Here is a 25,460-nt window from a genome sequence, read left to right on the forward strand (position 1 = left end):
TTTCCCTCTAACATCTTGTTGGGAAAGTTGTGCAGTTTGTTTTTAGGTTGGCGCTACTTTGGGCACCCACACAAGTGAGGTATCATTTTTTCTTGGGAGGCCAAACGCTGGGTGGTAGGAAATTAGTGCCATAAAGTGATCCTACAAAGTGGCACACAGAATTGAAAGGAGAATGTGACAATTAAATTTGAGGTTTGCTAGTTATTCGAAGTAAGAAAACACTCCAGGATCCATGCAAGCCACACCGCCAGTTAAGAGTCAGTACACGCACACCGCCATCCACGCACGCAGCCAGCCAAGCGCCATCCACACACGCAGCCAGCCAAGTGCCATCCACACACGCAGCCAGCCGCCATCCACACACGCAGCCAGCCAAGCGCCATCCACACACGCAGCCAGCCAAGCGCAATCCACACACGCAGCCAGCCAAGCGCAATCCACACACGCAGCCAGCCAAGCGCAATCCACGCACGCAGCCAGCCAAGCATCATCCACGCATGCAGCCAGCCAAGCGCCATCCACGCACGCAGCCAAGCACCAGTCCATGCACACCCCCAGGCAACCGCCAATCTACCCACAGAGTCATTAAGCACAAGTCCAAACACACCATTAACCAAGTTCAGGTCCACACAGCCAGTAAAATACCAGACAAAGGTCAGCACACGCAGTCAGCTAGCCAAACTCCTTGTTCTCTCACACACAAACTATTCCTGGTTTTTAGTGGTTTTCTGCCCCCGCTTGGGGCAGATAACACTAAAAATCACTGAAACAGCCCAGTGACAGTGAAATATTTGCAGGTCACTAGGTTAGATATACAGTGGTATGATGAGGATACCCACCGCGAGTCTAATGGATATTAAAGAGGAATGACCCCACAATAGGGCTGAATGTGGAGGATGGGTTCGAGTCAGAGGAAGGAGTAGTTTCTGTCCTGTAACTCCAGTTCTGTAGTAGGGGTATCTCTGTTATAGTCATAATCTAGTGAATAGTCCCGCCCATGTGCGTGGACCCCGGAGCAATCAAAAATAATCTCTTACAGTGTCAAAAAATGCAGAAAAGCATAGACACTTAAGAGAGAATTTAAAGACAGATAATGCAGCCTAAAAAGGCTACACTGTCCAGTACTTCAACTAGAAATTCCACCATAAAATCCACAAAAACAGCAAAGCCTGTACAGATTTCCCTTGCTTCACCAGCAAGATCCATCAGGAATGATAGAGAGAAGAACCTGGACAGACAAGCCCCATTGGCTGCCATTATGTGGCTTAAACAGGATACTGTGCCTTTAATGAAACCTTCCAGAAGCTTCTCCCAGTATCCCAAAATGCATAGCAGGTCTAACTTACTTTCAGTTCTTTTTGAAGGCGTAAAAAACACCAGACCTGTAGCATTATTTACATGAAGAATTCTCCACCGGAGAGGCGGGAGGGCGCTTATGACTATAACAGAGATACCCCTACTACAGAACTGGAGTTACAGGACAGAAACTACTCCTTCTGTAGTAGGGGATCTCTGTGTATAGTCATAATCTAGTGAATAGAATGGCAAGCCCATCCCCACACCAAAGCGGCGGTGGAGAAACAGAAACAACCACTATAGTGCGAATAAATTCCGCAGCGAAGCCTGCCCAACCTGAGCGTCTGCCCTGGCATCAGTGTCCAGGCAGTAATGCTTAGCAAAGGTATGAACCGACTTCCAAGTGGCCGCCTTGCAGATCTCTGCAATCGGAACATTACGGAGTAAAGCTGTCGTGGCAGCTTTACCTCTGGTGGAATGAGCCTTAGGCTTACCCCCTAAGGTCTTATTAGCTTTTTGGTAACACAGCTGTATGCAGGACACAATCCACCTAGAGATGGACTGCTTAGGGGTAGCAAAACACGTCCTGACAGATCCATAATTGACAAATAATTGTTCTGACCTACGAATATCCTTGGTTTTATCCAGATAAAATTTCAACACCCTCCTGACATCCAGGGAATGTAAAGACCTTTCCGCTGGAGATGAAGGATCTGAAAAAACGTAGGCAAAGTTATAGTCTGGTTGATATGAAAATCAGAAATAACCTTGGGAAGAAATTTAGGGTGAGTACGCATAACAACCTTAGCAGCATGAAATACAGTATAAGGTTCTTGGCAACACAACGCCTGAATTTCACTCACCCTGCGGGCCGATGTAATGGCCACGAGGAACGCCGCCTTCCAGGACAGGTGCTGCAACGAAGCCTTATGAATAGGTTCAAAAGGCTCCTTCATCAATCTGGACAGCACCACATTCAAATCCCATGAAGGCGAAGGAAGCCCGACAGGAGGGAATACTTTCTTCAAGCCTTCCAAGAAATCTTTGACCACAGGGATCTGGAAGAAGGAAGTCTGTGAAGAGCATTTCCTGTAGGCAGTCAAGGCAGCGAGATGAACCTTAATGGAATGAAAGTTAAGGCCAGACTGCGCCAAATGTAGAAGATCAGGAAGGATGACGTCTTCCTTGCATGTCGTTGGGTCATAGTTCTTAGACTTGCACCAGATACAGAACCTCTTCCACTTGTAAGCATAGGAAGTCCTAGTGGAAGGTCGCTTAGCCTCCTTCAGAATGTCCATGCAATTGTCTGGGAGATTCAAATGGCCATATTGCACTATCTCAAAAGCCATGCCGCCAAACTCAAAGAGGAGAGGTTCGGGTGCAACATCTGTCCCCCGAACTTCGTGAGAAGGTCCGGCCTGCACGGCAGCCGTATGTGCGGAAGGAGAGACCGGTGTAGAAGGTCCGTGAACCACCACTGTCTGGGCCATTCCGGGGCAATCAGGATCATCCGCGCCCTGGATTGGGACAGCTTGATCAGCACCGCTGGAATCAGGGGAATGGGTGGAAAAGCGTACACAAAGCTGTTCGACCAGTTGATCCAGAGTGCATTCCCCAGCGTCCTCTGCTGGTAGTACCTGGAGGCGAAGTCTCGGCATTTGCTGTTTTCGGCGGTGACGAACAGATCTACGTCTGGAGTCCCCCACCTGTCGAAGACTTCTCCTAGCACGTCGTCGTTTATGACCCATTTGTGGTTTTCCTGAATCAGTCTGCTCAGTGCGTCCGCCTGAACATTCTGCACACCTGGCAGATGGGTGGCCGTTATCGTCAATCCTCTTGCCAGAAGCCAATGCCAGATCGTCTGCGCCTCCCGAGACAGGGTGCGCGATCTCGACCCCCCCTGCTTGTTGAGGTAATACATCGTGGTAGTATTGTCCGTCTGTACAAGCAGAGAGTTGGTCCGGAAGGACGGATGAAAGGCCTTCAGCGCCAAGTGAACAGCTCTGAGTTCCAGGAAATTGATGTGATAAGTGGACTCCATCGGAGACCACGCACCTTGAATCTGTAAGTCTCCCGAATGCGCTCCACAGCCGTGGAGAGAAGCATCCGTCACGATCGTCTGAGTAGGAATGTCCTTGTGGAAGGGAACCCCTCTGAGGAGATTCTCCGCTGAACACCACCACTTCAGAGACTGAAGAGCATGCAGAGGCAGTCGTATCTTGTCGTCCCAAGATCCTTTCCTCTGGTCCCACTGGTCCTCCAAGCACTCCTGCAGAGGTCTCATGTGAAGTCTTGCATGGGGAGTGAGGAAGATACAAGAGGCCATCGACCCCAGTAGAGAAGACACCGTCCTCACTGTTGTAGATGGAGCGGTCATAAGAGCCTGAGCCTTCCGAAGGATCGATCGCCGTCGCTTCTCCGAAGGAGACACGCTTGCTGACAGCGTATCGATTGAGGCTCCCAAGTACTGTATGCACTGGACCGGAGTCGGGACAGACTTGGACATGTTGATGTGCAACCCCAGCTTGTTCAAGAGAACGCACGTCTTCTGGAAGTGCGCTTGAGCTTCCGAGGAGGCCTTGATCAACCAATCCAAGTCCAGGTACGGGTAGACAAACACCTTGTTCTTCCGCAGGTGTGCGGCCACCACCGCCATGCACTTTGAGAATGTTCTGGGTGCAGACTTCAGTCCGAACGGCAACACTGTGTATTGATAGTGATTGGCGCCGACTTGGAATCGCAGGAACTTCCGGTGTTTGTGTGCAATGGGCACATGGAAGTAAGCATCCTGTAGGTCTATGGCACACAGCCAGTCTCCCCGTTGTAGCGGAGGATAAATCTGATGCAACGACAGCATGCGGAACTTCTCTGCGAATCCACTTGTTTGCCTGTCGCAAATCCAGAATGGGCCTGAACTCGTTCTTGTCCTTCTTGCGGACCAGAAAGAATCGGGAGTACAGACCTCTTCCTCTCTGAGACAGAGGTACGTCTTCTATCGCCCTTTTCCTTAACAAGATATCGGCCTCCGCCTGGAGCTCGCGCAGTTGATACTGCGAGCTGACCGGTTCATCAGCCCTCCTCCAGCGATCCCTCCGAAGACTGTATCCATTGCAAACAATATTCAGCACCCACTTGTCCGGAGTAATTTTTCTCCACTCTGCCAGAAAAGATTGAATGCTTCCCCCCCCCACCGGAGCGGGTAATGGACGAGGGGGAAGTAACAGCTCAGGGTCGAGACCCTGCTGCGCCCTTGTTCGCGGTAGAGTGTTGATTGCCTCCCCTACCCTTCTGGCGCTTTTGGAAGGGCCTGCGGTACTGCTGCTGTTGCTGACCCGCAGCCTGTCCTCGCCCTCGGCCCTGCGCCCCGAACCTCCTCTGGAACCGGCGGTAGCTCTTCTTGTCCTTGGGCTTCTCCAAGCCCACCGCCGTCAAGGTCTCCGCCTCCGCCTTCAAGCGGGCCATTTCATCGTCCGCGTGCTTCCCGAAGAGGGTCTCCCACGAGAAGGGCAGATTAGCAACTCTCTGCTGTGCCTCCGGCTTGAGGGACGTCAGTCTAAGCCAGGCATGGCGTCTCTGATTAATCCCATGACAATAACCATGGGCCGCCAGCAACGAGGCATCAGCAGCCGCGCTGATTACTTGATTGGAGACCAGCATCCCCTCTTTCAGGACTTCCAGGAAATCCTCCCTCCGATCCTTCGGAAGGAGATCCGCAAACTGTTGTAGGGACTCCCACAGCGCACGATCATAACGTCCCAGCAGGGCCGCGTCGCTAGCGGCCTTCATGGACGTAGAGGCCGTCCCACAGGCCTTTCGCCCATTGGAGTCGATCCAACGACTTTCCTTATCCGGAGGAACAGTAGAAGACGGGGAGGTCGAGTGCTGCTTCCTGGCCGCCGTCACAATCATGGAGTCTGGCACCGGGTCAGTTCTCAGAAACGCCGGGTCAGAGTCCGGAGCCCTGTACTTCTTAAGAAGGCGGGACGGAGCGGCCTTCGTAGTTGCAGGCGTAAGGAACAGTTCCTTTGCTGGTTCCTCCAAACCTGGCACGAGCGGCAGAAGAGGGCGGGACAGGTGCCTCTTGTGAAGTGTCTCAAAGATCACGGACGTCGTCTGTGTTGGAGCCGTCACCGTGATCCCGAGCTTCGCCGCCCCCCTCAAGAGTACGTCCTGAAAGGTACTGATATCGTCCACTGGGGACACCCTTGTCCCTGGCGAGTCCGACAACGTTGGGGAGAAAGATCTGGTCCCGGAGGAATCCGTGCAGGACCGCGACTCTCGCCTCCTGTGGCGCCGCCTCGATCTCGTAGAGGAACGGTGCCGACTGCGCTCTCTCCCTCTCCGCCCGGAGCGGGATCGCGACCTCCTGGGCTTCTCGTAGAGGAACGGTGCAGACTGCGCTCTCTCCCTCTCCGCCCGGAGCGGGATCGCGACCTCCTGGGCTTAGGTCGCCCTGCCGGAGCTACCGGGGCAGGAGACTTAGGTCTGGGTGGCGCCCCCGGCCGAGGAGTCCCTTTAGGAGGAGTAGGGAACCTTGGCAACGAATAGGTCCTCGGAGGTACTGGAGGAGGCTTCTCCAATGGAGGATCCTGAGGAGGTGGAAGAGGTGGCAGTGGTGGTGGAGTAGGGGATCGAGGACGAGGCCCTCTTGGCAGGAGAGGAGGAGTAACCGACTTAGGCTTAGTCGGGGTGAACACAGCAGAGTGCGCTGAACCCGGTGAATCTCCCCCCTCACTAGGATGAGACCTAGGAGAGTCATCCACAGCCTCCTGACGCTTGCCAGAGCGACTCCTGGCGTCAGCGCTCCTTCCGCGCCTCTTGGGAGTCGGAGAACGGCGACCCGACGGCGAGCGCCATCCCCTCGGGGTCGAGTTGCGCTTCCTCGACGTCGAGCGAGACAACCTAGACGTCGAACGTCTCCTTCGCCTCGACGTCGATCGTCCATGCCTCGACGTCGACCTCCTGCGCCGTCGATGCCTCGACGTCGACCGTCCATGCCTCGACGCCGAGGAACCCCTCGACGCCGATCTCCTCTTCGCCAACGGCGGCGTCGTCTCGACGACGAGCGCAGACGCCGGGCCACACGACTGCGATCACTCGACGTCGACACCGACGACGATGAAGCAGCCACCGGAGACTTCGGCGGAGGCCTGTCCACATCCCTCGACGTCGTCTCGACCCAGAGCCCTGGGGAGAAGGGGAACAGATAGCAATCATTCCTCTCGACGTCGTGGTAGGAGCCACCGACCCAGACAGAGACAGATGACGTTTGCTGGACTTCCTGCCCCTGGGGAGCCCCCCAGAGGCCTCAGCATGGGCAGAAGAAGCCCCACCAGACCCACCTTGTGCCTTCATCCTTCTCTCCTCGAGTCCCTGAAGTCTGATTTTCATCCTGTCCCTCAGGGTCTTGCCAGTGAACCCACGGCAGATCTCACACTCCTCTGGGATGTGGGAAGAAGGAAGGCAGAGGATACAGACCTCATGGGGGTCTGACTTGGCCTTCTTCCTGGAGCACATCGGGCATTTGACAAATAATGCAGGCATTATAGACAACTAAAGTGTGCAAAAGACCAAGAAGAAGACACCAAAGTACTTTAAAAGTACACAAAATCGAAATTAGTGTAAAAAACACCAACAAAACCCTTAAAAAGGGAGAGCTCAATGCTCCAGGGTCCTGCTTGCAGGAGCCGGAAAAAAGAACTGAAAGTAAGTTGGACCTGCTATGCATTCTGGGATACTGGGAGAAGCTTCTGGAAGGTTTCCTTAAAGGCACAGTATCCTGTTTAAGCCACATAATGGCAGCCTATGGGGCTGGTCTGTCCAGGTTCTTCTCTCCATCATTCCTGAGGGATGTTGCTGGTGAAGCAAGGGAAATCAGTACAGGCTTTGCTGTTTTTGTGGATTTTATGGTGGAACTTCTAGTTGAAGTACTGGACAGTGTAGCCTTTTTAGGCTGCTTATCTGTCTTTAAATTCTCTCTTAAGTGTCTATGCATTTCTGCATTTTTTGACACTGTAAGAGATTATTTTTGATTGCTCCGGGGTCCACGCACATGGGCGGGACTATTCACTAGATTATGACTATACACAGAGATCCCCTACTACAGAAGTATTTTAACCACTTGAAAAATTAGTCTGACATTTGTATTGAGTGGATGTAGTGAGAGAATGCTGTTGACCATTGTATCTAATGAGACAGATAGCTAAAAGAACCAATATGCTGAGGGATCAAAGGCCTGCACTATCTAGCACACTACCTCAGCTGCTGATGAGTGCCAACTTAGCACCATGCACAGAGTGAACAGCACATAGGTTGGCGTCAAGAGTTAAAAGGAGTTAATACCTACATTCTACAAGTTTCGAAAATCCAGGTGCAACCAGAGAAGGAGTTGCAATTAGGGAGGAGAGCATTTTGAAAAAGATTATCAAGGTATTTTTATTTTCCTTTTTAAGCAGATGCAGCAACAACCTTGGGTGCTCTACATGCATATGAATGGTGCAGTAGTATTTGAATAATGCTAGATTTCACCCAGTAGAAATCTTTTTCATAATTATATGGTCCTAGTTTTAAGCAAAGAAATATAGATTTGTCAAGATTCAAAGCTATCGGTAAAGGGATTAAGTTGGTATAGTTTATCCTTATTCCAACAAGCATAGGCAAGGCCAATAGGTCTCTACTATGTGAGAGCTAATGACTTGGTCAATGTTTTTTGGTCATGCTGTACAGCAGAGGGGCTGCTGTTCAACATGGCTAAAAGTTAGCGACATGGCGCAGAGCGATGTAGTTGGAGCAGCGTAGTGATAATCTGGTGTATACATACAAAGTAAGCTATACCTATAAAATATTTGTTATAAAGCACAAACAAAGCCATAGGCTGCCTTTGGTTGCAAGAAAAACGGTTTGAAAATAAACTGAATGTCGAAAAACAAGCTAAAACGCTGGATTTAGGCAACCTGCATTCACAAAACTGTTTAAAGCTTAAGAAAAAAGCAGCTCCCACAAGACGAGCAGTAGATTGGCACAAGTACTTGGGCCATGTTCCATGGGGGGGGAACAGACGAACAGGAAGTTGAGCAGTCACACGCAGAACACATAAAAGTAGGCATATGAAAGGGACAAAGAAGCCAACCAACGGTTAGCAATGGGTGGGATGTAAGCACACTGAAGTTAAACAAATTTCGAAAAGACAGCAGACAAGCTCAGTCTAGCCACAACCGAAAAATAGCTACCTTAGCCAAAAAAGCACACCTAAAAAGGAGTGGTACAGATCAAGCATGAAAAAAGCCTACAGCCATTTTAGACATTTAAGGGCTACAAAGAAACAAAATGTTTGTAGGACTCTTTGGCAGAGAGGCCCATAAACCAATCTGCTTCAACTAAGATTTTCGAATTAGGTGGTAATCAGGCATTCACCTCATCACCCCATGCCTGGAGGTTGATCAGCCATGGTTTGCATTAAATTCATAAAGCCAAATACCACACGTTACTCAAACAAAACTCAAAGTCACTTTTGCTGACTGAGAATATTACTCCTAACGGGGACAGGAGACAACCTGTGTAAATCTGACTAAAATTGGCAATCTAAGTCTGCAGAAACACATTCACGTCTCACTTCTGCCATTTAACTTTTAGTCAGTGCAATCACAATCTATGCCATCTACATCAAAACCTATAATCGGTGGCTGCCATGTGCGTCGTCTAATCTAACAGCAAAGTGCACACATGAAGGACATAAAAGACAACTCATAAGGAAAAAGTGGCCAACAGAAAAATGATCATGCAATCCTTGATGCTAAACTTCACATACCTTGAGATTCTTCAAACTGCTCCAGCAAGCTGGTTAAATCTGAAGCTTCAATAACTATGAAGGCAAATAAAGAAAGATTTAAAACCATATAGTAAAGAAAACTTGTGGCTGTGTATGAACATTTCGATTCTATAGTTATCTAAGCAATCTGTAAAAATGTACTAATCATGAACTGGAATGTGTTGCATCCCCGGAGTAGAAGCAAAAAACTTTACCGACTTGCAATACAGTTTCTTAGTAAAGGCTAGTGTGAGGTTTAGCAAGAGTATTTTATAAGAATGCAACGTCCCAGTTCGTTTAAACTTGTTTTGGCTTTCAAGCCTACAGAAAAATAGTAGGTTGGAGCTTGGCTTCATAGCTAATGTGGCAGTTATGACCAATACAGCAACTACCAAAATAGAAGACGTGGGCCCGCAAGAGAAATGTGACCTAGAATACTAACACAAGTGTGTTAGTGGCTATGCAACCTTTATTCATGTCATCATAAAATTATAGGCCAGGCAAAGCAGTTAACTGTTGGGTTTTACCAACTTTGTTCAACTTTACCGTGAGACTTTACAGGTGTTCCATTTATCCGTAAGAATTTCATTTAATGAGCACCCTTTTAGAGCGCTTGCCTGACTTGATCCAGGCATGGTGCCCGAATGTCGTATGTAGCCGATGGCTGCCTTGTGCATTGTAAAAATGCAGGTGCACAACTACACAATTAGAAGTAGTTTTTGATAAGTCCCATTCTTGCAGCTATTGATATGCCAACCATCATAATTTACAAGCAAGGATGTAATGGTGTTTAAGAGCTGTGAAGCTAGAGATTTAAAGTTTAGAGCCCACTCCCAACGTAGTCCTGCAGTTTAATGTGAGGTTTGCATGTGTTATGGGAAGCCAGTCAACAATTTCATACTATATTCAAAATTCTAACAAACAGTTCTGCTTGCTGTGGTATAAAACAAATGCAGCAGAGCAAATGAAATATCTAATGACAGTCATTAATTACATTGTTATTTTAATATGTTCAGATTTATAGTGTGCGTAATTTCTTTACAACAGTTCATGTACTATTCATTGGATACAACCTACTAATCATTCCAGACATTATGCGGTGCTGCAGCATTTGTTTTAGACCAGGGTTCGGATCTTTTGCCTTTTAAACTAGCCCGATTATATTTTGTTTGACATAAACCACTTTATGTTGTGACAAACTACACATGCTTGGCTGTAAAATTAAGATCTAAAAAAAAAACCTTACATGGAGCCCATGACACATTAAGTCTACTTATGGATTGATCAGAGATAAAAGGAAGGGAAGCCAAGCAGGAAGGCAAACTGAAGTCCGTCGGAGCACCTGAACTTACAGACCGCTCGAGGACACATTGCACACAATCAGCAACATTAACCAGATAAAAGACAAGTGAAGTTAATGTATTTTACGTTGGGGAAAACCGTTCCAACATAGGAGAGAAATACCTTTCCACATGTGGTTTAAATGAAAAGGTCTGAAGGATTTCTCAGGTCTAACCTTATAAGGACAGAACTCTATTTAGATGAATCAAAGTTCAACGCAATACACTTTACTGCACTACACAATAAGGTGGTTAGTACACATCCCAGGGCAGAAATCTCTATATGAAGGCTTACATTTGCCAGTGTAAGGCCCTGTTGCCAGTTTTCATGCCAGCGAACAAGACATTTTGGCTTGGCTGTACGTGTTCAAAATGAGATCAGGAGAAAGTAAATTCTTGGCAAACAACCATTTTCATGCACTGCTGTTAAAATCCCAGAGCTGAATTAAAAGCACTGTAAGTTTTCAACAAGTATTGCATTTGTTGATATTTCACAAGTGACTAATTTAAAGAAATGCACATTTCGATACTTTCAAGGGAAGCCCTTGAGGGTAACGGTTTAGGCGTGCCGTTCATTCAGGAATCTAGGCTGAAAACATTATAGGAAAGGTCTCCTTGGTTTGGGGGAAGAGGGAGGGTCATGGTGGTTAATGATTTGTGCCAAAAGAATTATTAGCGCTAGAGTAAATTGAGTTCCATGAATGACCCCAGAAATGAACAGTGGGAAAAGTAAAAATAGAAAGTAATCACTTTGTCCCCACTGTTAATCCAAAACACAAGAGATGAAAAAATAAAGTGCGGTGTACAACATGAATTCATGGAAGACATCTAAACTAACTCCGTCCCTGGGGTACAATTACACCACCATTCTGATATGAAGTATCAGCATTTCTAAAGTAGTATTAGAATTGCTTAATTTATCACATGCAGACCGCTAAATTGTCAATTCTCACAAAACTAAAGAAACAAATCCCTCTTGATTTGTTCCAATCCCGCTACACAGAATCTTCCAAAAATCAGAGTTGAGGGTGCAACATTGACTCCCCTATCACAGCACATTCCAAGTCAGCTATACAGCCTAACTAGATATTTAACATAGACTTACTAAAATGGAAGAATCTTATTCAAACCAAGGGCTACATTAGAGCATTGCTCTCAAATTCCTCCAATGGATCTTAGCAGATTTAACCTTGTTAGAATGACTCTTGTTCGATTGTATTAGTTACTAAATCTCAATATCAAAGATTGTGTTAGACATTCTTCCAACTATGGTGGAGACTTCAATCTGGGAACATTAAAGCAATTTTTTCAAAACCATTTTTATTAGAGGGTCAAGCAAGTGCAGGCACAGCCCTCCACAATCAGGAGGAGACTGTCAACAACAAGTATGAAAAGGCACATTTATGGCATAGCATCGAACCCCCTTATACAGCAATTTTCAAGATATTCGGAACACACAGCCACCCACCAACCCCCAGAACTCCCCCCATTCCCCAACTACAGCCCACCCCTTATCCCACCCTAACCCCGTGCACGTGACCATTAAGCAACCAGAATAGGAGAGGGATATATGCTGGGCCGGTCAGCGGCCCAAGGTGCTGGGTCCACACCTCGAGGCAATGCATCGTCCATGTCCATAGGGGGGTCGAGGGGGAGGCCCCTATAGTCCGCCCATCGCTTCCATATTTTAAAATGTTTGCGGGGGCACCCCCGAGCCTCGAAAACAGGCTGCTCCAGGCCCATGATGAAGTCCAGGCCTGCCCTCCATGCACTAAGGGGAGGGGCTCGTTCGCTTTTCCAGGCCTGCGCCAGGTCTCTCTTTGCCACCACCAGTCCCAACAGCAGTAGATGGCGCTTGTATACGTTGCCCCCAATGTTCTCCAACACATGCAAAAGGCCCAACCGGGGCGTACGGGGCAACTCCCATCCTAACACCTCAGACAGGCAACCCCAAACCCCCGCCCAAAACAGAGTCAACCGCTCACAAGACCATACAGTATGAAAGAGGGTGCCCCTCTCCGAACCACACCTCAGACACTCCGGGTTGGCAATCAGCCCCGCCCGCCACAGCCGCTCCCTCGTAAAATAAGCTCGGTGCAGATATTTAAATTGTATGAAGCGGAGGCGGACTGCAATGGCCGTCCCCCGGGGGGATTCCAGGGCTTCGCGCCAGTCGTCTTCGTCCAAGGGACCAACATCGGCTTCCCATAGGGCCTTCAGTGTCAGGAGCGAGGGGGAGCAGTGCGTGACCAGGGATCGGTAGATCTGGGAGACTTTTTTATCGCCCAAGTCACCCATAAACAGCTTTGCTTCTATGGGACTGAAGTCCGGGAGTTGCTCCAGCCCTACCAGGCTAGGAGTAAGGGCGTGGCGGAGCTGGAGGTAGCGAAAGAACTGGGTCCTGGGCATGTCAAACTCAGTGCTGAGCTCTTGGAAGGACTTAAGAGTGGTGCCGGAGAGGACATGCCCCAGGGACGAAATCCCGATTGCGTCCCAGCCGTCAAAGCCCTGCAGCGACGCCAGCGCCGGCAGCAGGCCGTTACGCCACAGCGGAGTCTCCGCCGTAAGTTTGCCCCACCACCCCATGCGGTGTAGAGCCTTCCGCCAAACGGCAAACACTAACTGGGTCACGCGTGGGAGCCGCCGTCTCCTCCCAGCCGAGTACAGCAGAGTGTGGAGAGAGGCGCCGTCCATTAGAGTGTGCTCCAGAGCATAGGCCGGGTCACCACGGTCCCCATACCACCACTCATTGAGCACCAGGAGATGAGAGGCCTGATAGTAGGACAGCATATCCGCGGTAGCCAAGCCTCCGCAGTAGGTAGAAAGGAAGCACGTACGGAGTGCCACTCTAGAGGCGCCTCCGGCCCACAAGAACCTGCCCAACACTGAATCCACACTGCGAAACCACTGCTGGTCAATCGGGTAGGGATGGTTCTGTAGCTGGTAAAGAAGACGAGGCAAGGCCACCATTTTGAAAATGGCCGACCGGCCATATATGTTAAGAGGCATACGTGTCCATGTTTTGATGTCCAGCTGGACCCGGTCCCAGACCGGCTGAATGTTCCGGGCCCATGCCACCGCGGGCGAGGCAGAGAGAAAGACTCCCAGGTACTTCACCCCCTCCACTGCCATCCGGAGGGAGGCTGCCCATGGAAGGTCCACCGTACCCTCACCCAGCACCCAGAGAGTCGATTTGCGCGGGTTAAGATAGAGTCCCGACGCCTGGCCGAAGCCACGCATCAACTCCAGAACCCGGGGGCCAGTAACTCGGAGGTCGGTCATAAAGAAGAGCACGTCGTCCGCATATAAAGCAACGCGGTCCGTGTGGTCCGAGCCCCAGACGAAGCCCCGGTACAGCGCGTCAGCACGGACCCTAGCCGCCAGCGGCTCCATGGCCAGCGCAAATAGGTAGGGAGAAAGCGGACACCCCTGACGTGTGCCTCGGGTAACCGGGAATCGTGCCGAGGCCGCCCCCGATATCCGCACCGAGGCGGTAACCTCCGTGTAGAGCAAGCGGACGTAGGAGATGAAGGTCGGGCCAAGGTTCAGCAGCGGTAGAAGGGTGAATAGGAAGGTCCAACTGACTGAGTCAAAGGCGCTGTCTATGTCGGCCAGCAACAACGCCGCCCGGTCCTCCGAGGCATCGATAGCATCAATCGCCGCCTGCGCCCGCCGAATGTTGTGCCGCGTCGCCCGGCGTGGCATAAAGCCAGCTTGATCAGGATGTACGAGGGCAGTGATATGCGGAAGCAGGCGGTTCGCGAGGGCTTTGGCCAAGAGCTTGGCCTCGAAGTTAATAAGGGAAATGGGCCGGTAGGAGTCGTGGCGGTCCGGGGGTCGCCCCGGCTTCTGGAACACAACGATCTCAGCATGCCGCCAGTCCGGCGGGAGGCGGCCCTGCCCACGCGCTGCCTCCAAAGCACGTAGGTAATGTGGCCCCAGCTGCAGATGGAATTTGCGATAGAACTCACTGGGGAAGCCGCTTGGTCCAGGCGCTTTGCCCACATTCAGTTGACCCAGCGCGTCCCCAAGTTCCTCCGCCGTCAGGGGGAGGTCCAGAGCGTCCCGCACCTCATCCGACACCGCGGCCGGGGGGACCGAGGCAAGATAGTCGGCTATGGCGGCGGGAGCGAGAGCCTCTCGGGAGGCGTACTGACCCCTATAGTAATGCGCAAAGCTAGCGGCCAGGGTAGCCGGGTCCGTGATAGCCACGCCCGCAGCGTCCACAAGGCCTGGGAGTGTAAGAGGCTGCAAGGTTTGTTGACAGAGTCGATGCAGCATCTTGCACGATTTGTCGCCCCACTGATACACCCGGCTACGAGTGGCCAGCCACGCTTGTCGAGCCTCACCCAACAAGATTGCAGAGTGCGTCTGCTGCGCCTGCAGAAGCTGTCGCAGGGAGATGTCATCCGCCGCAGTTCTGTGGCGCGCCTCCAGCTCCTCCACCCGTTCCGCCGCCGCTGCTATGCCCTCCAACCGCGCCCGGCGAGCCGACGAGCACCACGCTAGATCGATGCCCCGCAGCGTGGGCTTCATGGCTTCCCAAACTGTCACTGCGTCCACCCCCACACCTAGATTATCCTGCCAGTACTGGGCAATAGCGCCACGAATATGTTGGGAGTAGTCAGGCCGCTGCAGATGCCACGTGGACATCCGCCAGCGGAAGGGCTGACGCGGTCTATGCAAGTCTATCTGGACCGCCACCGGGGAATGGTCGGAGAGCCCGCGAGGCCGTATCGCCGCCCCCTTCACTCTGGCAAGGTAGGCCCGTGGGACGAAGACATAGTCTAGGCGCGAGAGGGAGCCATGTACCGCTGAGACGTAGGTGTACTCGCGGCGCTCCGCGTGCAAATGCCGCCATACATCAGCCCAACCCAATACATCCAACACAGCGCCCAGACGCGTAGGAGCGGGGACAGGCGCCACCCCAAGACTCCGCTGCCGGTCCACGGCCACATTTATCACATCGTTCCAATCGCCACCAATCACCGCCAAAGAATCAGGGAGTTCAGCCCACAGAGCAAATAACCGTTCAGCCAGAGCCCATTGCAGAGGGGGGGGGAGCATACACACACCCAAACACCACCGGCTCCACACCAACTCTCCCTTGGATGAACACGAAGCGCCCCTGAGGGTCCAGCCACTGGCGCTCGTGCGTGTACGCCAGGCGCCTATGAACAAGAATAGCCACCCCCCTGGAGCCCCTGGCAAACCCGGCATGGAACACCTGGTGGAAACCAAAGCGCTGGAGACTCAGGGCCTTCGTACCAAGCATGTGCGTTTCTTGGAGCATGAGCACGTCTGCAAGATCCCTTTTGGCCCAACGCAGTACCGCCCCCCGTTTTATCTTATCCAAGAGACCCCGGACATTCCAGCTAAGAATGCGCATAGCGGCACCAGAAGGCGCCAAGCCAGGGACATCAGCCATCATCCCGATATAGCAGACCCCACACACCCCGGCCCCCGGCCCAGGCCCCAACCCCCACAACAGCATAGGTTAGATAGATCACGTGCACCCCAAAGAACAGCACCCCCATTCCCACTCCCCCCACACAACCAGACTCCCCAACACACCCCCAAACCAACCCCGACCCCCCACCCCCACCCCAATACCTCAAAAAACAATGAAGTACCTGTCGCGGCATACTGTAGTTAAGGCACAAAACAGAGCACCAAAAGCTAGGCATACCAATGGATCCCACTTACCCCTCAAGAACTAACCAAGCACACACCCCAAAACACGAACCTCCCCGACCCCAACAGCAGGAGGCAGCCCACCAAATATGCCCACCCCCCCCCCCCCACTTCCATCAATAAACATCAGCAATAACAACGCATATACAGTGCATTGGTCCACATAAGTCCAGCTAAGGCCCGTTAAGGCCAAGTAATACCGCACCAGATCCGACCTGGATCGTTGAACAGCGCTCCGCCGTGTCAGCATGGGACCCCAGACGAAAAGTAGATTGCAGCAGAAGGGTCAGCCGTTGTATGTCACGACCCCCCGCCAGAATGATCTGTCTCCGGCTGCGTGTCGCCCAAAAGAGGGTCCCGAGACAGGGACCTCCGCCTCGATCGGGACTTGCGGTGCCGCTTCCCTTTGGCCGGCTGATCGCCCCGCTCCTGAGAAGAACTGCGGGAAGAGCCGGCGTGGAGCCCCGGCTGAACATGTGGGCGAAGCCGGACCGCCTCGTCGGTCCAAGCAAAGACGGCCTCCGGAGTATCAAAGAAGTGAGTCCGTGAGTTGAAAATGACCCGAAGGCGGGCCGGGTATAGCAGGGAATACTGGAGTTTCAGGCCCCGGAGTCTGGCCTTGGCTGCCAGAAAGGAGTGACGCTGCTGTTGTACCAACTTTGTATAGTCAGGGAAAATCATGATTTTGCAATTGTCGAATTGCAGGGTGTCCTTGAGCCTCGCCTCCCGGAGGATGACATCTCTGTCGTGGTAGTTCAGGATCCGGGCTATGATCGGGCGAGGCCGCTCTCCAGCCGGAGGCTTTTGTATCAGGGCCCGATGGGCTCGCTCCACCACAAAACAGTTCGAGAGGACGTCCGGGGGCAGCCAGCTCTCCAGCCACCGGGAAAGGAAGACGTCCATAGGCCCCTTCTCGCACCCCTCTGGAAAGCCCACAAAGCGGAGGTTGTTTCGCCGTGCCCGTCCTTCGGCATCCTCCACCCGGAGCGCCAAGCCCCGCTGCGTCTGCTCCAGGTCGGCGACTCTCTTCTTCAGGGCACCCACATCGCCTTCCACCGTCGTGACCCGGGTTTCCGTCTCCGTGATGCGGGCCACCGCATTGCGGAGGTCTTGGCGCAGCAACATCACGTCGGCGCCCACCGCGCCGATCTTAGCGTCCAGCATGTCCCTGGATTGCGTGATGGCCGTGAGCAACGCTGCATTGTCCGGGCCGGCCGTCTGACTCCCTCCGGCCGCTCCAGCACCATTCCCCGGGCCGGCAAACTTGTCCATGGGCCCCGTTGTAGCCGCTGTGTGGCCGCCCTTGCCCCTCGTCATGGCCGCCGACGGGGCGGACCGGTGGAAAGGCCGCTACGGATCACTGGCGGGACAGGTACAGGTGCAGGCCGTCCCACGTCGTCGGGAGAGGAAGCAAACCTTGGAGCGAGGGGGGGGACTCGTCCGTCCCCCGTGGCGCCGGGGCTACCGGGCTAGGACCAACCGCCGGGTCCTCCGTCTCCGGGCCCCGCCGCAGCCCAGCCAGAGACAAGACTGGGCACTCAGGATACGTTGTAGGTCTCCGCCACCCACGAGACGGGACCACTCTCCGCCGGGCACGGTCACGAGCCCTTGACTCCGGCTCCAGTGACTCCGCCCCGGCCACTCGGGCCAAGCCGACCGAGACCCCGCCGGTCCCGTGGCGTCACCAGCGGAGGGGTGAAAAATCGAGGCCCCGGCTCACCACGCGGCAGGTAGGCCCAGAATGGACGGCCCTCGATGATCGCGCCAACGGGCGCCCGGAGCTCGATGAAGCACACCACCGGGACCCTCTGGACTCCAGGGAACTCCTGCACTAGCTGAGATGGGGGAAGAAGAGGTAGGGCCAGGATAAGTGAGCGGATAAAGAACGGGCTGGCAGGAGCTCTACTGAGCCGCGTCCGCCATCTTCGCCCTCGAAGCCACGCCCCCCGCAACATTAAAGCAATTTTGAAGAACAAAAAAGGAGCATAGATGACTAACAAACATGAACCCTAAATACAGTGCAGCCATAAACAAGAGATAATAGGCACCACTCGCTACCATAAAATAAATCGCAACTTGCCTTTCTCTTTTCCAATTACTCCCCTCTTGTTGGTGGTATTCCTGGATCTCTTTACTTTACTTTTTTCAAACACACTTGGTATCGTCAATGGGGCAACCTGGGATCTCCGAGTTGCAAGGTGTACTGCCGGAGGCTTCTGTGCCACTGAAGGGCCCACCGACTCTGGTTTCTGAGCTGCTGAAGCAACGGAGATCACTGCCTGGGGATTCTGCACCGATGAAGCTTGGACAGAACATTGGGGCTTCTGCGTCACCAATGGTGACTGGTCTGCAACCTGAGGCATCTGCACTGCTGAGTTAGCCAGGACAGCAGACTCTGGCTTCTGCACGGCAGCCGGTACCACACCCTGGTGGACAGGAAGGGCACCCTGCACCGCCGAAAGGGCTGGGTCCACACCTTGGGGTCTCTGCACTGCTAAAGAGGGCTTGGGTGCTGCTGAAAGGGAGATTCCTTGGGGCTTTTGCATCGATGATTGAGTCTGGACTACACAGCGGGACTTCTGCACCTCCAAAGGCTCCTGAACAACACACTGGGGCTTTTGCACTTCCATAGGATTGGGAAGCGCAACCAGGGGCTTCTGTACTGGCAAAGGATCCTGGACTAAACCCTGGGGCTTCACCACCAAAGGTACTACATTCTGCAGCTTGGAATCAGTCATGGGAACCGAAGGACGGAGTGTATCTGGAGGGACCACAGACAGTGACTTCTGCATCACAGCCAGAGCAGACTCCTGGATAGCCATGGTTTTCAGGGGCATTGTTCCAACAGTTTGAAGGGATGACTGTGGTTTCAGAGTCATTGATGTGACCGCATCATCAGCGGATTGCTTTAGGGGCTTTGAATCGATACATTCACGGACAGAGTGGGGCCGTGCTTGCACAGAACGCACACTTGTCTGGAAACCATCTGACATTTGCAACACACACTGGGATGTTGCCTGGACTGGGGAGTCTGACATGGGCATTGAAGATGCCTGTGTGTCAATTTGATGCTTAGGTGTATCAGAAACTACTTTGTCCTGACTACAGGATGGTTTTTGTGCCTTTCGCAGCAACTCAAATATTTTCAAAACAAGTTCATTTGTTGACTGAGGAATCTTCTGTTTTACAACTTCCCCTCTGATATTTTGTTGAGTGTTTGGTAGGGTTTGTGAAACTGTATTAGCAGGAACCTCTGATTCAGTTGGGTATGACTTTTGTGCAGTAGTTTGCTTTGCTGACGTTTCACTGCTGAAAACCTGGTGTCCCGTTTTCTTGAGATATGTTATTTTGTCTGAACTTGACTGGGCAGATGCCGTTGACTCAGTTTTCCCATGATTAGGCGCCATGAGGTTTATTCCAGATTTAACATGATCTGCAGGCTTGACCAGATCAGGAGTTTTCCCATTAGTGCGTGTCGTCATATTGTGAACATTCTGAAGAACATCAGCCAGTTCCTGGTAACTAATACTAGGAGTCTTCTGCTCCACTGATTGTAACAATGATGGATTTATATTAGTTTGCTTAGTTGATGGAAATTCAACTCTCTGCATGGGAGCACTTGGCACACTGGGAGGAAATGAAACTCCAGAAGGGCCATGTGCTGGTGGCCCTCTATCACAGTACATCAGAGGGGGTATTGTCGGAGGCAAGGGGACACTGGGCCAGTAGGATGGAGGAATAGGAGGGGGAGGAAGAGGAGGAGGAGGCAGAGAGGGTGGTGGTGGTAAACATGCACGCCATCCAGGAGGATAGGTATGGAAAGGGCCAGAACCAATAGGAGGTGGTGGGAAAGGCGGCGGCCAAGACAATATTGGTGCTGGTGGGATAGGTATAGCATGAAAAGCATTAGATACACAGGGACCCGGTGGAGGAGGTAAAGGTGGGGGAAATGGGTACCCTACAGATTGGGATACCATGGGAGGCCACAGGGTTGGCGGGGGCTCAGTATACAGCGCACAAGGAGGTTGAGGTAATTGGGGAACTCCTACCACTGGAGAAGACTCTATGGACTGTGACTGTTGAAGACAAGAGGGTGGTGTTTGGGAATTGGGACCCTCTACAGGAGGCACCTCTGTTAAGGCATTTCCAGAAGATTCCAGTACAGGAGATTCTGGGGATTCCAGCACGTTTGGCTCCTGGCATAACTTAATATTAGCAACCGTAGACCTTGACACTGAAGGAATCTTAGGCTTCATTAAGCAAGGAATTTCTGCCAGCTCAGTTGGGGGCTCTGGTAGACTCGGCCACTTATTACTTAAATTCTCATGCTCTTTTTTATCGTCTGCACTTGCCTTGCGTTGTTGCATTCTCATTCTATACTCTTTTAGGCTGAGAGACTTTGGTTTGACATCTTTTGTGTGATTTTGATCCGTTTCCTCTTCTACAGAAGTACTGTCTTCCCCTTCTACCTCAATAGAAGCACTCTTTTCCCCTTCAACCTCAACAGAAGTATCATTTGAAATAGGGGCAGCATAAGAATCACATTTTACTTGACCATCTGTTGAGTAAGGCGTTAGGTTATTTATATCTCCAAGAGAGATATCTGACGATTCAATCACTGTATTCGAATGTGTGCATTCAAAGTGCTCCTTGCTGCCCACAGTTTGTTCAGAAGGTCCTAATGCATCAGTATTGGCCAGTGTTGGCTGAACTCCCTCTTTCTCCTCCTTTGGCGATAGTCCAACATCTCTCCCTTTCAGAGGACTAGCTTTTTTATCTTGAGAACTTAAACCCGATGAATTCTCAAGGTTACTTCTAGCCCTGCTTTTCATGACCCGAGATGCCTTTAGTAATTTTAGCTCCATTTGGGATTCTTTTTTAGCTTGTTCCAATTGTTTAATTAGCAAGTCAGACTCTTTCAAAGAAGGACTGCTCAAAGAACTTGTTTGATGTGGACCAGCTTTTTGCAACTTATTCTCATCACATGCAGTTTCTTGTAGTTGTACAGTAGTAGAAGGTTTTTGGGGAACAGAGACTTGCTTGTTGACACTTTGGCTCTCTTTTTTCTTCTGGCTTTTACTCAACATTTTTGCTGAATGCTTTTGAAGGTTACATTTTTTCTTGACAGTCAGAGTGCAATCTGCAGCAGCAGTCTCAACATTTTCCGGCAGCTTTTTAAGAGAATCTGACAAGTTACCAAACCCATTAGCATTCTCTGCTTGCAGGATACTAGTCTCTTGTCCACCACTGGTTTGACAGTTAGTGCTTGAATCTTGCAACGGTGCCTCCTGTGCCATTTCAGTACTATGTTTGACTGCCGCTTCTGAGTGTTGAGACTTCGTCTGCAGAACATTTTTTATGCAAAAGGCTTGCGATACTGAATTTTTCAGAGGTGCCAGAACCTTCAGGTTAGATTCACTAGCCTCACCCTTCACAGACTCTACAAGTGTGCCCTCTGTTTGTACTATGCAATGCATATTTGGACATGCTGGATCCGTGTATTGTGCAGGAATGTTCTCATCTTTTCCAAGTTCACAATTTAGAGATAATTTATCAGCTACAAAATTTGGTTCAGTGTCTTCCATTTCTGAATCTTGCATAGAATCTACCTTTTCAAGTTCATCGACCTGACCTTTATGTTCAGCGGATTTGATGTAAGCTTGGCTTGCTCCTTCTGATTCAGTCTTAGGAGTAGCACTCAGTATTGTATCTTGATTATTCTCTGCCTGGTCTTTACTTTGAAGCTGCAGGGTTGGAATACTGATGTTCAATTCAAGTGTTTGGTTTGCTATTCCAAGTTCACCATTCAGAGACCTTTCCTTGCTCTCAGCTGACTCATCAACTCCAAGCTTACCCTGCAGAGGCGGCAGTTTGTCATCCGCTGACCCCATTTTTAACTCACCCTGCAGTTCTTTATTCTTCACGGATTTTTCCATTCTAATCTCAGTCTGCAAAGTAGATTTCTTATCTCCATCTAGTTCCACCTCTTTCATTCCATCACCAATCGGCAGTTCCTTGCTCTGTTCAGCCCTCTCTTGAATGGATGAATCTACCATTTGACACTCCTTCTCTAGACTAGGAGAACTCACAGTGATCTTGGAATCCACTTTTTCTACAGAGCAAATATTTTTCATTGAAAGTTTGTCAGTAAATTCTGGTCTCGAGTCTTTCACAAGTGTAGGCGCTGGAAAGCAATCCTCTATTTCAAGCACAACACCGTTACTTAAAAAGTCTTCTTCCAATTCAGTATTCACAGGCTCCACACACAATGTTCTGCTAGGTATACAGTAAGAATGCATGTATTTTACTAAATCACCAAGGGAAACATTTGCAGTATTTATGATGTATGGTGTTCCATGCTTCGATTTGGTTTCTTCTGGCCTAAGAGTACTGACACTGCTTAATTCATTAATAAAGTCTAATCCAAAGTCCACACAATCAATACTGGATTCAGAGCTAGTGTCATGTTCTGGACTATAGATCTTCTCTTCACCATCACTTAATTGCAGGGGCACCTCTCTCACTTTCTGGACACTTTTCCTTATACTTTTGACTTTGTTATGGCGGACAGGAGTCGAATTGAGGCAATCAGGAAACATGTCCCAGCTATCTTCAGTTCGAGTTTCACTCTAAAAGTGTAAAACAAAACAAATTTCAGGAAAAAGCAGTCTACCATATACACTACAGACATTGGTACACCTTGCAGACAGGCAAATACATCCTACTAAGTTTAATCTTCCAGATTTACACGGTATAAAACACAGACTAGAACATAAAATGCCACAATAGTAAATGGCCAAAAATTATAATGCCAGAAAACACAATTAGTAGCAATCTAAATCATGCAGCAAACAAAAGACAATCTAGCAACGCACCAGTATCTGCAGTAACTGTCAAACTGAAGAAAACAGAACAAAACTACCATAATGGACCTACAGGGCTCAGTTTAGGTTTTGCAAAAGCTCTTGTATTTAAAACAAATGAAATAAATAGGGCTTAGTACCCACCCATTACTTACCTTTATTAACCATTGGCTTGCCCACATGTGGCTCTCAAGTCCGTTTACTTATCACTTTCTGTCTCAAAGTCACTAGTTTCCCTGCTTCCTATTGGTCAGAGATCCCTCTCCACCTCAGTCTTCCTCCTGGCTTCAATCTTCATCCATGGAACCTAGACTAAGTACTGCTTGCGGTGGCAGTTTCCTTTCCCTGCAGGTACTTTTTTTTCTCCAACTTCAGACCTTTGTCCTTACCGAGCATTGCAGGTTTGAGTAGCAACGTCTTGAAACCGAAATACCAATCTCAGCGTGTGGTTTCCAATATTTATTAAGTCTACACTTTAGTGACCGCAGACCGTACACGCATACTTAATTTTTGCCATGACGTGTACTGCACTGGTCTGGAACAACAAGGCATCCCGTACTGCAGTTTTTTTTGTATTTACCTGCCGCATGGGGCAGCTCCTAGGTTCCTGTACTCAGCAGGCTGTTTCTAACCTACCCCTAGTCAGCTCTTAGCCGTCATTTTTAACTTACCCCCACCCTAGTTTTTAATCCACCCCCTAATTCTTTGCTTTATTCAACCCTATGGTCTGCTCACCCGGCTGTTCATGATTTGTTTCCAGCTGTCAGTTGTTTGCGCTTTACTCCCACTCTACTTCGCCTAACTTTGCCAAAATCATAATAAAACCAACCCATCAAAAATGCTGCACACACGCGAGAATTTCGTTGAAGCTCTCTGTATATGGAAGCAAAGATGACTGGCAAAAACATGGGTGTGTAGATTGTTTAGTTCTTATAAGTCTTCTGTTGTTAGAAGTTGGGATGGTGGTTCCGGGATGGGAAATCTGATTGCTCACGGAGGGGGTGCGGGGTAATATGCTTTTTAGAAGGGGTTGCAATGGAAAGGTGTTCAGACGTGTGCACATGGCATCTGTGACTTGCACTGTGTCCCAAGGAGCCGCCCCCCCCCCCTTTCTATATCATGGAAATTTAAGTACGTATTAGGAAAGCTCTTTCTTTGATCGGTTATTTTTTTCCTGCCAGATGCTACAATTACAGATCTTACGGCTGTGAGTCACAAAAAGCTCAATTCTGACCACATAGTCTTGTTACAAAGAGTTCCCCATGTGTTCTGCGCCTCCTCTAGGAGCACCCGTTGAAATAATCCCCCATGGCATCTTTTGTAGCACCTGTTCATTTTGTCCCACGTCAAGAATTTTTAAAAACATGGTGGCATATTATCAAGGGGGTTTATCTCCGCTTTTTTGGCTTTAAAAGCCAAGAAAGCGGAGATAAAATTATCACCCTATTACCTAGCTGTCGCTAACACCAGTTAGCAACAGCTAGTAGGAGATAGCGACCATCTTGGGCCCCGCTTTGCATGTCAGTGATATTGATCACTAATGACATGCAAAGTGGGCATGCCAAGATGTTAGCGACTGGAAACAGTCACTAACATCGCTATCTCCTATTACCAACTTTTGGAGATATTCGCGCTAAGCACGAATATCTCCAAAAGCTAACACCTGCTCTGAGCAGTTCTTAGCCATGTTATCCAATGGAAGGTGGATAACTTGGCTAAGAACATTAGCTCGGTAATGCATGAATATCGCCGACTTTTCAGCGATATTCATGCATTGCGGCCGATTTTTATCGCATTTGCGATAAACCTTGGCAATACCAAGGTTTATCTGCGATAAAAATCGCCGCAGCTCAGCGGTAATTTTTTTGTCTCTAACCAAGCAATAGCGATAATTATCGCTATTTCTTGGTAATATGCCCCCCGGTTTGGGAGTGTTTTGCAGCACACGGGAACATTACAGAGAAGAATCGGAGTGAAACTTCGCAGCTGCAACCCAGCCTGGGTTCAAGAGTTTATAGCTCTCAGTTCGACTGTGCAGACTTCAGGGCACTGAAATCATGAAGAGTATCAGACCCACGCCCGCAGCACGCACCTGCCACTCTCAGAGCAGAGTTTTGTGTACAGTCTGGCTGGTTTTCAATTATAAATATTTCATTCATTGTGTTGTGAAGACTGCCCTCGTCCACACTAGGGACACTGGGCTGCCCTGCTGGAAGCTGGGCTAGTTACTAGGTGCTGGAAAGAGGAAGCGTAGTGTGCATTATCTTACAGCTCACAATAAACAGTTGGTATGTATAGACTGTGGCGATCAAGACACTTTAGGCTTTGCATCTACAATGACTGACTTTAAATACATGTGAATAAACCGAAATATCAGTTTTCTTCTATCAGGAAGATTTTCGTTTAACGGTTACATGCAAATACATTAAAACATGGCGCATTCATAGCTTCTTTAACTAA

General features: G+C 50.1%; 1 protein-coding gene across 2 annotated transcripts in view; it reads right to left on the reverse strand.

Annotated features, from left to right (window-relative positions):
• The window catches only part of PPRC1 (PPARG related coactivator 1), a 173,927-nt gene that overhangs the window by 75,800 nt on the left and 72,667 nt on the right, over positions 1–25,460 (reverse strand). For both annotated transcript variants that reach the window (XM_086922636.1, XM_086922635.1), the window contains exons 5-6: positions 18,218–22,766; positions 9,104–9,157 (exon numbers count right to left, since the gene is read on the reverse strand). In XM_086922636.1, coding sequence (XP_086778762.1) covers positions 9,104–9,157; positions 18,218–22,766 — 4,603 coding nt within the window. The remainder of the gene's footprint in view (positions 1–9,103; positions 9,158–18,217; positions 22,767–25,460) is intronic.

The sequence above is a fragment of the Lissotriton vulgaris genome, chromosome 5, assembly GCF_964263255.1.
Source record: "Lissotriton vulgaris chromosome 5, aLisVul1.2, whole genome shotgun sequence".
NCBI classification, from domain to species: Eukaryota; Metazoa; Chordata; class Amphibia; order Caudata; family Salamandridae; genus Lissotriton; species Lissotriton vulgaris.